The 13,088-nt window shown below is 34.1% G+C and overlaps 7 protein-coding genes across 7 annotated transcripts; 4 read left to right on the top strand and 3 right to left on the bottom strand.

The window, feature by feature from the left end:
- Positions 1 to 193: 193 nt before the first annotated feature.
- ELE39_001385 (KH domain) lies at positions 194 to 1,291 on the top strand (the record flags this gene model as incomplete). The annotated part of the gene is made up of 1 exon (XM_067344424.1): positions 194 to 1,291. The coding sequence occupies one exon, from the start codon at positions 194 to 196 to the stop codon at positions 1,289 to 1,291; it is 1,098 nt and encodes a 365-aa protein (XP_067200462.1).
- A 655-nt stretch (positions 1,292 to 1,946) lies between these two features.
- ELE39_001374 (DNA polymerase theta) lies at positions 1,947 to 5,666 on the top strand (the record flags this gene model as incomplete). Its single annotated transcript, XM_067344413.1, has 1 exon — positions 1,947 to 5,666. The coding sequence occupies one exon, from the start codon at positions 1,947 to 1,949 to the stop codon at positions 5,664 to 5,666; it is 3,720 nt and encodes a 1,239-aa protein (XP_067200451.1).
- Positions 5,667 to 5,980: 314 nt separating this feature from the next.
- Positions 5,981 to 6,838, top strand: ELE39_001363 (N-acetylglucosaminyl-phosphatidylinositol de-N-acetylase; the record flags this gene model as incomplete). Its single annotated transcript, XM_067344402.1, has 5 exons — positions 5,981 to 6,116; positions 6,182 to 6,372; positions 6,449 to 6,645; positions 6,699 to 6,737; positions 6,823 to 6,838. 5 exons carry the CDS (start codon positions 5,981 to 5,983, stop codon positions 6,836 to 6,838), a joined length of 579 nt encoding a protein of 192 aa, XP_067200440.1.
- Positions 6,839 to 7,027: 189 nt separating this feature from the next.
- Positions 7,028 to 7,434, bottom strand: ELE39_001352 (U6 snRNA-associated Sm LSm3; the record flags this gene model as incomplete). Its single annotated transcript, XM_067344391.1, has 2 exons — positions 7,028 to 7,299; positions 7,413 to 7,434. The coding sequence occupies 2 exons, from the start codon at positions 7,432 to 7,434 to the stop codon at positions 7,028 to 7,030; spliced, it is 294 nt and encodes a 97-aa protein (XP_067200429.1).
- Positions 7,435 to 7,797: 363 nt separating this feature from the next.
- Positions 7,798 to 10,137, bottom strand: ELE39_001261 (uncharacterized protein; the record flags this gene model as incomplete). The annotated part of the gene is made up of 1 exon (XM_067344300.1): positions 7,798 to 10,137. The coding sequence occupies one exon, from the start codon at positions 10,135 to 10,137 to the stop codon at positions 7,798 to 7,800; it is 2,340 nt and encodes a 779-aa protein (XP_067200338.1).
- A 411-nt stretch (positions 10,138 to 10,548) lies between these two features.
- Positions 10,549 to 11,472, bottom strand: ELE39_001150 (t-SNARE domain followed by hydrophobic stretch; the record flags this gene model as incomplete). The annotated part of the gene is made up of 1 exon (XM_067344189.1): positions 10,549 to 11,472. The coding sequence occupies one exon, from the start codon at positions 11,470 to 11,472 to the stop codon at positions 10,549 to 10,551; it is 924 nt and encodes a 307-aa protein (XP_067200227.1).
- Positions 11,473 to 12,202: 730 nt separating this feature from the next.
- Positions 12,203 to 13,054, top strand: ELE39_001039 (cyclin cyclin A; the record flags this gene model as incomplete). Its single annotated transcript, XM_067344078.1, has 1 exon — positions 12,203 to 13,054. The coding sequence occupies one exon, from the start codon at positions 12,203 to 12,205 to the stop codon at positions 13,052 to 13,054; it is 852 nt and encodes a 283-aa protein (XP_067200116.1).
- Positions 13,055 to 13,088: the final 34 nt, after the last annotated feature.

The raw sequence follows: 13,088 nt of genomic DNA, 5'->3' as shown, positions 1-13,088 counted from the left end.
AATGAATAAGCGCTGTGTGCAGCTTACACAGAGATCAGACCCCAATGCACATTATCTAAAAAATAGAGGGAAAGTAGTCACTAAGTTTGTGTGAAAAGATAATAAATAGTATTAAAGTAGATAAATAGATTTTGTTTTAACTTTTATAATAAGAAAAAAAAAGTTAAATAAGTGGAAATTAGGGTTTGATATAATGATGAGTAGGTCAAACATGGAAAGAACAAATTATATAAATGTGCAGAGTGAAGAGGAACAGATAATTTTTGTGAAGCTTCTGATTAGTGATAAAGCTGCAAATAGGATATTAGGTAACTCAGGTTCAATATTGAAAAAGATTAAACAGGTGAATCATGTTTTTATCTTGGTTTCGGGTACTAATAAGTATTTTCCAGGAACAAATTACAGAGTGGCAACTTTAGAAGGAAATGAGAAGAATGTGAATGAGACAATGGAGGTTTTAGATTTTCTTCTGAAAAACACTAAAGACGATGGACAAGAAGAAAGTTTAAAGAATTATGAATACAGCATTCGTCTTGCTGTCCCAAGAAGTGTGATTGGAAGTATTATAGGGATAAAAGGGGAATTTATTAGCCACGTAAGGACAGCAACTAGTGCTCATATTAACATATCCCCAATTTTTGTAACATCAGAGAAAGCATGTAATGAGAGAATTATCACAATATCAGGTAATAATAGTAATCAGGTAATTCACGCATTCATAATTTTAACAAAAAAGGTTAATAGCTCACCAGAAGGAAGGTCATGCAAGAGTATTATTTATAGAAGAGCAGACTTTTTCAGAAGAAAGAGTCATAAAACTGAGGAGGAAAGAGTAGATCCATTATTATGCTCCCAACTCGAAGAGATGAAAAATGTTTTGAATGGAAATCCAATAAACTCAAATTATGGAGTAGAATCTAGAAGTTTGGTAACTAAAGAAAAGCCAAAACTTAACTTCAAGACAACTTCGAATGGACGTTGGAGCGAACAAGTTGATTTGTTAGCACGTGAAGAAGATAAAAGCTTGGAAAAGCTTGGAAGTGAGCTAAAACAAGTCGAAATCATACAACAGGGACTAATTGAAGGGGCTCAAATAAAGATTTGTCAGCAAGCTGACGTAGTTGGAAACGATAATAATATGCAAGAAAGCTTGGTTGAAAAGTTATACGAAGTACCTTCAAAAACTGTTCAAGAAAGAATTCCAACCAATTTGTTCATTATATCTTTCTTAGCACTAGTCACTGGTGCATTCTTTCTGCAATATATTTCAAGCGAAATTATACGTGTTTAAGCTATGTTATAAGCTTTGGAGAAGCTTGCTTTCGGGGATAGGGAGATTCCAGTATTGTAGTTCCCAGATTTTAAACTCAGAAAGAGCAGCCAAAGGAGCACTTGAAAAACTTAAACTAGAACTTGTTCATTTTTAAATTCTGATTAACTTTTATAGACAGTATTTAGTAGCCAGTCTTCTTTAATTGTTTTTTTAATGTGGGGTGGCGGGCTTTTGCAACTACGTAATTGCATTGTTGCTTTGCTCGTATTTTTGTAAATACAAAGAACAAATTTGCATGTAGATTGATAAAAGTAATCATAATTACATTTCTGAGGTAAATTCTGAAATAAGTAAGGGCCATGTAGTAAGGTTTAGCTGATTCTTTTTCTCTGAAAAAAATTTCTGAATACTATTGGCAATGGAGGATGTTGCCTCTTTGTACTATTCAGAGTTTGCCGGCCAAAGAAATATTGGAATTATTATTTTTTTAATTGAAAATACATAAAAGGGGAGAAATCAGTGTAGACTAAGAAAGTCTGAAAATCAAATTAATAAAAATAAAGACTTATCTTTTTTTTTCATTAGTTATATGACTAATTTACCCGGATGCAAAGAACTTGAAGCTATATAAACGAAAAAAAAATATACCATATAGTAAGTTGGCAAGACTGTCATGCAGAACGAAAGGTCCAAGTTACTTAATAACAATGCAAAAACATTAACAACGGTCTCAAAGTTTTACACGCATTTAAATAATTTGCTGATAATATCTCCCAGAAGAAGATTGGGTATTTGGAGAAGAGTGTTTGGAGAAAAAGGCGAGCCAAAAAAATGTTTTGTTTCAGTTTCTGGTGATTCAGTTCTGGAACCAGAATGTTTTGGAGTAGCAAAAAGAGAACTTTCTATTTTGGAGGAAAAGGGGGTTTCTCTGAGAGGGTACAATTCAAGTTTGAACAAAATAATGGATTTAAAACCTTTTTCGGATTTGAAGGGTCATGATATTCATAGTTTAAGTTACTGGTATATTCCCAACTCAGTTAAGCATCAGTATTACCTGAATTATAATATAAGTAGATTGTCTGACTGGCAAGTTAATACATTATCACAGATTTTGAATTACATGGTGCTTGAAGAAGATCTATTAATTGGAAAGCAGGATTATATGTTCGCTACCGATTTCTCCCAGGCATTGTCTCCATACTTGATTATTTCTTCAAATGTGAGCGAGAACCAAACCATTTGTGAAATTGTTGCTTTAAACAGCTTATTATATTCTGGAGGAAATATACTGGCAATTTTCCCAAATCCACAGAAATGTGATGCTTACTATCAAAGATGCAAATCCTTGTTTGGTGAAAATTCACTAAATCTGAGGATTGAACTTTTTGGCCAAAGCTCAAGGGCGATCAACACAACTTGGTTTCCAAATATAGACTTGACCATTTGCACATTAGAAAAGGCTAATTCACTCATCAATCGTCTGATTTCTGACAACATGCTTAGTGAATGCATTAAAACTATTATTGTCGATGATATCAACTTTATTGAAGACCCTGAGAAGGGCCATCTACTGGAGAATATTCTTACAAAAATCTCTTACGTAAATTTGGTGAATGATTTTTATATTAGGGGCAATAACTATAAGGAGAAAAATGGGTCGCTAACTTGTTTATATGTTTCAAATGGGGAAATTTTTAATTTAGATACATACAAAGATGTACTCAAAGTTGGTAGAATCTTTGAGAATCACAAGTACGATAAAGAATGTGAGCCCGATGTTTATATTAAGAGAGGAAGCAATTTATATTTTTGGAATAAGGTTACCTCTAATAATTCAATGAAAGACGACAAAAAATTCGAAGTAATTGAAATTTTTAAGAATTATAAGAACAATAACATTTTTCAACAAACTGCTATTAGCGATTTAAAATACTTTTCAGATTTGATCCTGGAATCTTTGATAAATAATAAAAAAGCTTTGGTTTTCTGCCCGACAATTGAATGGTGCAGAAAATCACTCCAAACAGTTTCTATGGAGATTTCAGAAATTGTTTCGAATAAGGAAAACAATATCAAATCTATGCAAAATTTGGAAAACAACGGATTTAGATCATTTTCTAATCAAATATACCAAGATAAATCTTCTAGAGTTGCAATTATTGAAAAACTGAAAAAAGCATCAAAAAACGGGCTCCAAATAGAAAACGATTTCTTATTATTCGATGGAATCTTGAATTATGGAGTCGCAATACACAACTCAAAGCTCTCTTTCAAAGAAAGAAAAGTCATTGAAGATGCCTTCAAAAATAACCATTTAAAAGTTCTTTTCTGTACTTCTTTGCATATGATGGACTCAGAAATCAAAGCTGACAGAATTATTATCAGATCTATCGGACTTGGCAAAATTAATAATTTAACTAAAAACAAAACTGGAAACAGAGAATGGATTTCAAAAAATACTCTTAAGCAGTTTTTCAGTAGAATTAGCCACTGCAACTTCGAATTTGCCGCCAAAATGGAAATGCATGCATCCTCTAATACATGCACTTTGAATTTGGTGGAAGCTAAAGGGTTTAAGAAAGGAATATTTATTTTCACAGGTAATGATTTGGAATTTAAGTATTTGAATAATATGTTGAATGAAAGCAATTTTCAGAGTTTGGAGTTTAAATCTCATTTATCAGAATTGAACTTGTTTAGGTTAATATTAGAGTTAGTCCAGACAGATTTAGTGAAGGACATTCAAGGTTTAGAATTACTGATTTCTAAGCTCACTTTTAGAGGGAGCCTGGAGGGTCCTAAGTTCCATTCATTGTTGGACACATTTTTGAGAGATCACCAAAAACTTTCACAGACTTACCAAGATAAAGGACTGAATAAAGATATGCTTTTATCGCTTTCATTTATGGTGATAAATCAATTGCTTTCCTTTGACTTGAGAAAAGAAGATTGTAATATTGGCGAGATCTCACTCTCTGGTAAATATGTGCAACAGTTTCAAGATAAATTTGTGCACCTCAAATCGCCAATAATATCTTCAAAATATGCGTTAATTGGCTCAAAAACCAAAGACAAACTAAACAAATCTATTTTAAACATTATAATAAGACAAAATGACTTGCTTGCGAAATTAGGATCTGGAAGAAAGTACTTATTATCATTCTTTAGTAGTGTTGGGTCTTGTATAGGTGAATGGCAGATTTTTGGAACCTGTTTAGCAAATGCATTAATACAGTCTCAGTTACACCCTTGCATTGCCTTGGAAGTATATAGTGACTTGGTTAAGTCCAAATTACTCGGTATAGATCTTTCGAACAACCTTCAGATATTTATACTAGGATTACTGGCGTATAATGGATCGCACCTGAGGGTAAATTGGAATAATTATCTTCAAATCTTTAGCGAGTTGGCACCAGCAGAGATGGAAATTGCCGATTTATATGGAGTCAATTTTAAGGTAATAGGTCAAATTCTTCGAACAGTAACTTCAAATTCAAATTTGATCCCAGATCTAAGTAAGCTTTCCCCAATTAGCATTCAACTTTCTTATTTTTACTCAGAAACTCTTAATTTCAAGGGTATGGTTGAAAAGTATAGGCTCATCTACATATACAGACTCTATTACGCCTGTTTTTTAAGAGATTTATGTAATCCAATCATGACCTTCGAGCTAATTATGGCAAAATATTCCTTAGAGCCTAGCACTATTAGGCTCATTATTAACTCTTTCAGTCTATCTATTAATGCAGTCTCCAGCTTATGCAAGTCCATTGGTTGGCTCGAATTAGCAGAAATCATTCACAATATCAAGAATCATTTGAAATCTAGTATTTCTATTCGAAATGTCAAGTATTTATATAGAATCACTCAGGAACAAAAACAATGTCAAGCAGCCCACTCTGCTACTACTGCCACTATTAATGGCGTAATTGGAAGTAAGGTAATACAAGATTATCACTATTTAGATCAACTGGATATATCCAGGATCATGAATTACGTTAATTCTACAATTTCCCTAAGCCACCATATTACTCCCAATGTAGCAATTTCTCTATACTTTTCTGGCTTAAACTGCATTGAGAATATTGCCACGGCATCTACAGAAACATTACTAAGAGCCATTCAGAATGCAAGCAAATTAGATGATTATTTTGGAACATTTACCAATAAGCCTCCTGAACCCAATTTAAATTTAATAGTCATTTGCCAAGAAATTGTTCAACAAGCTAGAAAAGCTCTCTCTCAATTAGATAATCCCCGCGATCTTGATTCTCTCTCTAATTCGGATATTTATACTGAAAACAACGAAATTGACACTGGCCTTCATGACTTAGATTTGGAGTTTGATCAAGATGTGGAGGAGCTACTCACAGCAAAGTCTGAAGCTTTATAATTACGGATCAAATCAATTATATACCTAAAACCCTGAACAAGAATTTCTCAAATTTAATAGAATACTAATGTATGTTTAAAAAACCCAGCGTTTAAGTTTTAACATCCCTTTACCCTGATTCTCCCGAGTCATTTTGATTTTAAATTTAAACACATTTTGGCGCCAACTACTCTTTATAATTTGTAATTATTAAAATGCTGGTTGGTGATAGGAAAGATTGCTAGACTGAGTGATTTCGGCAATTATAGGTTTATGTTTTAGTCAATATAGATAATTACTGGGATTAATTTTTTTTATTTGAGAGTTCTGAAAAGATGACTGTTTTTAAGACTCAGGAGAATGTCTGTATACTTGTGGCTCATCCTGATGATGAGGCCATGTTTTTCACTCCAATAATAAGGCAGGTGTGCAAACAAGGCAGCAAAGTATATGTGTTATGTTTGACAAATGGTATGTGAATATAATTGGATTATTCTCTGAAGAGATAAATACATTTGTTTTTTTATTGAATTTAGGGGACTATTATGGTTTAGGTAAGCTTAGAGAAAAGGAATTACTAGAGGCCTGTAATACATTGGGTATACTGAGAGACAGAATTAAGGTGGTATCCAGTGATAAATTTAAAGATCAACCAAATGAGAAATGGCCTTACAATGATGTAATTAGTGAAATTGAGTCTTTTGTTGATGAATTTAATATTGATACTGTAAGTTGAATTTATTAAACAAGAGGTAGATTTATTGCTAACATTCCCAAAATTCTATTATATTTTTGAATTCCAGATTCTAACATTTGATGAGTTTGGTATTTCTGGACACATTAATCACATCTCCACGAATGAATCTATCAAAGAGTGGATTAATCGATCGAAGAGAGAGAAATATCCTAAAGTTTATGTGCTTGAAACATCTAATATATTCGTTAAGTATTCGGGTATACTTTCTTTACTTTACTCGTACATGTTTCCAAAAAATGGATGGTAAGTTCGTAGAATCACAAAGAACTGCTTGAATTTATCACAACTCATTTTAGTTTATTGGCACAGAGTTTAAATCCAATGCATTCATTAAGGTAAGTTGCTCATTTCCCGAATACTTTCACCTTGAATCTCCGGCTCTTGCTCGCTTTCTCTACTAAATAACTTACTTATTTAGAGCTCTTCTTTGTCATAAGTCCCAGGTAACCTGGTACAGAGTCATATTCACGTTACTTTCTCAATACAGTTACTTGAATATTCTAAAGTGTATTAACTAGGAAAAAATGCTGCTAGATAAATAGACATAGGGTGTATTCTAATAGTATGTATTTCTTAATCTAACTACTCACAAATTGTCTTATAAATTGTTCTCATATAAATGTAACTATGTAGACTTTCCAAGCTTTACTGCTGGCTTAACCAGAATTATTAAATCTCCTCTTAGGAAAAGCATTTCTATCCTTCTCTTTTTAAGCTTTTTCTCGTTAGTCTGAGAGTCGGATTTGGATTCCTCCTCGTAAAAGGTTTCCTCAACATTCCCCAAAACCATATTCATGTGGGGATCGTAAGCGTATAGAGTCCCCTTTAGCTCTCTATTTCCTCTGCATTTTACAAACACTTGTTCATCCAGACTTAGTCTAATGAGATCCAGTGGTTCTGAAAAGTATAATAATTATATATTGATTATCAAGTTTGAGGTTAGCTTCTAGGTTTACTGTCTAATGAGTCGAAACCTAAATTCAGAATCTTCTAAATGAACACAAACTTACCTGTCACTAGAGAAGACACCATTTTAGGATTTTTAAAAAATTTCTTATAACTATTTTTTAATACTTCCTTTACCAGAGGCAAAATTAATTAATTAATATCGCCATGTTCCCGCCAAAATACCGGTATAGCCTTTTAAAAATGCATACCGGAATGCATGCAAGAAATTAATTTTTTAAAAGCTACTAAAAGGCATAGAATTTAATATATCTAGAATGACTAATTCATAAAATAGACTATAGAAGGATTAATAATGGATTTTAGTAGTTAGGTATTCAGCTTTTCCTGTCACTGTTAATGCTCAAATTCAATGTATCCCCCTCTCCCTCTCCCTTAATAACGAGCCCTGCTAACTCTGCTTAAAAAAATATACCTGTTTTAAAGAGCCTAGATCTTTGCTAGAATCCCAGCCTTGAGCTCCTCGAACGAAAGTTTGATAGATCTTAAAAGGAGATAAGGGTTGAGTATTATTTCTTCGTCAAAGGTGCATGAAATCGAGACTTTATCGTCAAAAGAAAATACCGAGACCCCGAGGCCAATATGGTCAGTAAGAGGAAGAGCAAAGGTCATATCTCTAATTCTTTTATTCATAAAGCAACAGTTTTTTGGGCCAGGAACTGAGCTGTAATACATTGAACAAGACTTCGAGTGAGGATGCCATAAACAAAGAAGAGCGTATGGAGATAGGCAGAGAGTGTACTGGATATATCTAATAAATATGATAGGAAGGGAGGTTTTTCTATATTCTTGGAGCGATTCAAACACACATCTCAGTCTCTCTGAAGGTGATGCCAGAGGACAAGTAGGTATTGGTAATACAATAGTAGAAAATGCGTTATCCAATTTCGTTGGTGGCTTAACTCTATTGTTAGTGGTAACTACCACATTTAAGTTTGAATGGCAAAGTGAGGACAAATCATTATCCTTATAAGAAGAATAATTCCCTGAGTATGAACCATTTGTTTTCGATTTTAATTGAGAATTTGAATGAAGATCTAACTCAGCATCTAAATCTTGAGAATTAGTAATAGAATCGTACTTTAGAATACTGGAATATGGAGACTTATCATCAAAATGAAAGGGAGATGTGGACTGAGTGGCATTTTCTTTCTCATTTTCATTGGATCTTCTGGAGGAAGGAGTTGTGGCTGTTAGCAAAGATACCTCTTTCATTAATCCTGGATTTGGAGTCATTGCTACTGGTGGAGAGTTCTTAGATGTTAAAGAAACTGGAGAGTGAGCACTTGTAGAGCTATTGGAAGTATCATCTGAGTCTCCTTGAATGGAAATATAATGGTTGACGTACTTTGAGTATCCACTTGCAATACATGAAAGGATTATATCATTAAATGTGATCCTTTTTGAAAAGTGATGGGATTCTTTTTTTCTGGTTTTATCAATTTGATTCCCTGGATTTGAAGGATTCTTACGAATTTTTCTGCTGATTAATTCTGACTTACACTTATTCTCTGTTAACTGGGTGTTGCATTCGTTACTTGTACAAGCAGTACTAACGGAATCTTGTTTAATATTGCTTATGCTATTTGACCTTTCTCTAAGGTTCAGATCCTCGTTTAGTTTATCCTTGACCAAATTTACTTCCTTCAAAGATAGATTAACTGGTCCTGCTGAGCTGATCTTATTTGATCTTTTGGATCTTATTTTGGAAGGAGTATCCCAAGATCTTTCTGGTCTTGCCTGGAGTGCAGCTTTTAACAGAGTAATTGGACCTGCTACAGCTGCCCAAAGCAATCCACTTACCCACTGATGCCAGAATCTGGCAGATCTGGTCACTCCTTTCATATTTCCTTGTTTTAAGTTATTGGTTTCTCGGCTATCTAAAACTGTTCTTTTAACAAATTCTGTCAAAGTTGACCCATCACCAATTACATGATGAAATTGTCCTATTAGAATTGAACTTTGGGTACCATTCCAAATAACATCATCTAATAGTATAATTCTCCAGCAAGGCCTTTTAGGGGAAAGTTGTGGATTTCCACAATTAAATAATAAGTTATAAAAATTCTTAGTTTCCTCTTCAGACAAACTGGACTCGTTGTATTTGAACTCAGTATCAACACCTTTAAGCTCTGAAATTCTCTCAAATAAAGTCTTAGGAGAATCCTTATCAATCACAAGCTCTGGCATTCTGAGAATCATTCTAGCATGTTTTGGAGTTAGTTTGATTATGTTTCTGGATGTGTCATACTCATTTCCAGCGTACTTAAACCACAATCTTCCTAGTGAACTTTCCACTCTGCAAAAAAATCTTTTGTTCTCTCTGAGACTATTTGGCAAGCTTACGTACTTAGATCCAAGTTTGTTTGAACCGGATGGAGAGTTTCCAGTTGATTCCTGAAAGGCATCTCTATTTTCTATCCTCCAAATCAAATGCTTCTCGACTTGGCTTGCGGGTATTCTATCCGTTACAAAAAAGCACATAATCAGAGGTTGACCATAGAAAGACGATCTCCACATCAAGTAGTCAACATCATTTAAAGGTTCCAAAAGTAGATGACGTTCCCCACACCACAAATAGCTTAATTTGATCCAAATGATATCACATAACTTAAATATATGGGTAGTTATAATGCCAATAGTTAAAACGGGAGATAATAAAAGACTCCCTAATACAGATATCAAAACCGATATCCAGCCTCCATTAAGAGGAATAAAATATACGGTTTTAAGAAGATTTTTAAAGTTTTGATGGAGCAGCCTTAACATGCGTAGAGGTTTAAGATGATTTGTTTTAATTAATTAGTATTTAGAATAAAAATTGGGTATTTCAAAAGGTTTGTTCCTGAGTTGATTTTAAGTTATTTTAAACGTTTTCTATTAATCTATGGCTATGCAAATTTATGTATCTTTGGATTTTTGGGGAAATTCACGATTATGCATTATCCTCAAAATTGTCGAGGAAAACTAATTGTGGGAATTAAGATCAATATATATAAATATATACACATAACATTTAGTTCTTAGATAGAGCTAGAAGGGGGACCTGGAAAGGAAACTGAAGAAAAAATAGAGTAGAAAAACTAAATGTATTTTATTACTTTATTGGAATATTTCGAGTCTTAGACGGTACAAAATGCATATTTTCGATGACGTGTTTTTCCCGCCTTTTTTTTTTTATTAAATAATATGCAAAAAATATAAAGTCAGAATTAGAGCAAGAATGAGGAGAAGGAAGCCTGGAAGACCATAGTTAGCTAGGAGAGAGAATTTGTAGCTAGTGGAATTGTAGGCTTTCCTTAGTTCACCAACGGCTTGTTTGGCTGTATACACAGTGTTGTCAATAGTAGTTTCGAGGTTTTGTATAGTTTCTCCTTGTTCATTAACCATGGATGCTAGGTTTTTAAAGATTTGGTTGGCTTCATACATTTGGGACTGGATGTGGCCTAGTCCAATTGCAGTTTCTTGAGCAATTTGCCTGTCTACTATGTCGAAAGTCTGCTGACAGTATTGCGTTGCAGGTGTGTAGTGAGACTGTTGTTGCCTAAAGTGATCGTCTTCAATCTGGAGCTCGTATGGGGAATCCTCATGGGGGGGTTGGTAGTCATAGTAATGATGATTTTCCACTTCATATCCCGTGAATCCATCCAAATGGCTGGAATATGAGTTAGATTCTGTTGTGGTTTGCCTGCTTTGTAAGTCCTCAACTCTGCGATTTAGAAATCCTATTCTATCAAGGGCAGCTTTCTGTTGAGCTAGGTAACTTTCAAGAATATCCTTGTGTTCTCTGTACTCTAGAGGATTTCCTGCGAGCTCTATTCTCCAACTTCTTAAAACATCGTTAATGTTTTGGTTAAGTTGCTCAATTTTCTTAAAAGCTTGATTTACCTTCTTACAAAGGTCCTGGCTTACTTTTGAGATTCCCTGGTTCTCCGAGATTTTCTCCTCTAACTGAACCAGTTTCTCTTCTAACTGTTGGAATAGTTTCGCGATTCTCCTCTCGTGAGACTCTGTCCACTCTCTTTGTGTATCTGAAGCAAAATAGCTTAACTCTTCTTCCTCATTTTCTTCTTCACCATCATGAATCTGAATCTCAAAAACCATTTTTCTTTATTTAATAGTTACGAAAGTTCTCCTTTTATCTGTTGTTATATTATTGTAACCTGGGTAATTTACATACATGAGCAATCAATCAGAGTTTCTTTGGTCTTCCCCGTGTTTCCCTCCTTGACACTCAATCCAAATAGTGGATTTCCCACAGATACAAAAAGCTACTTCTAACACAAGCTTATCTATCTTTATCTGTGCTCTTGACCTGCTAAATTTGAAAGAGGTTTTTTGAACACTAAATATTTATTCATTATATACAAAATTGGCGCCAGAAGTTGGCGCCATGACACATAATACATGTTTGCATGCAAGGGCAAAAGTTGTAGTGACATTACTCAAATTTTTGAGGAGCTGAATAGGTATTTGCAACAGAAGAAGAGAAAATTGCTGCATTGGTGGGTAAAGTGGAATGGAGTAAGAGTGAAGTTTCTATTCAATTTTTCAAACTACCAACATATATGTCAAGGGTTTGGCCAGAATTACTTGTCCAAGGTTTTTAATGGTAGAAAAGTTAAGCTACTATGGAAGAAATTGGTTGGAAGCAAAAAAAAAAAAGAGGCGAAGAGGTTAGGGACTTGATGAGGGAAGAGGAGACTATTACTGATAAATTTTAACCTTTAGGGTTTGGATTTTTAATCATATAAAAGTTGTTTTCCAGTAGCTTTCCCAGAGAAAGTCCAAATTGAAGTTTCAAAGGAAAAAACTGGGAGGGGATGCTCAAAGAATGAAGAAAAGTACAATAATTAAGAAAGTTAAAGGGGTAAGAAATAAAAAAGAAACTGAATTTCCGACTGCAGAAAGTAAGCAAAAACTTCTAAGTGAGAGAGATGAGACTTATTTTAGTGCAATGAGGCTTGTGGAAGAGAATGTATGGACTAAATGGGGACTCCTTAAGCTGGATCCTGAAACCAAAGAACTACAAATCACTATGTTTAAAGTGCTCAATGAACTTGGGTTGATGTACCAAGTCAAATTTGTGAGTATTTATCTTATGTTTCTGATGAGAAACTCTTGGGATCAAGTACTCTTAAATGCAGGTAAAAGCTTTGCAAACAAAAGCCATTCATATAAAAATAATCTACTCATGGTTTCGTGCATATTCATCTCGTCCAATTACGAAGAGCTTGACCCTCCGAGCTACTCTAGTATTGTACAAGCCGTCCATAACAGTGGATTTCAGATGAAATCTGGAGAAAAGATGATTAGGAAACAAGTACACATTCTGGAAAGACTTGCATGGGAACTTACAGGGTTTCAAGTTGAGCTCCCATCCGCAAATTCGTTCCTAATGCAAATCATCCAGAACTCTACTCTACCCAAATCAAAGAAATTCAGAGTTTCCAAGTTATCTACTGAAATTATCCACAGCTCTCTCAGCAGTCAAGCAGTTATTAAATATAAACAATCACTTATTGCCACGTCATCCATTTCCTTAGCTATTGCAGTAGAATACGAAAAGCAACCAGAAAAGAAGCAAATCTATGTAGATGAGGTACTTAGCTACTCGGGATACAGTAGTAAACAGGTGCAGGTGGTACAAAAAATTCTAGGGAATGTAGTCTCAGCCAGAAAGTAGCCTACCTTTCATAGATTAAATACATATATATATA

The sequence above is a fragment of the Cryptosporidium sp. chipmunk genotype I genome, assembly GCF_004936735.1.
Source record: "Cryptosporidium sp. chipmunk genotype I strain 37763 chromosome Unknown contig_17, whole genome shotgun sequence".
In the NCBI taxonomy this organism is placed as follows: domain Eukaryota; phylum Apicomplexa; class Conoidasida; order Eucoccidiorida; family Cryptosporidiidae; genus Cryptosporidium; species Cryptosporidium sp. chipmunk genotype I.
The sequence above is the reverse complement of the archived record's forward strand: the minus strand, read 5'-3'. Positions and strand labels throughout refer to the sequence as shown.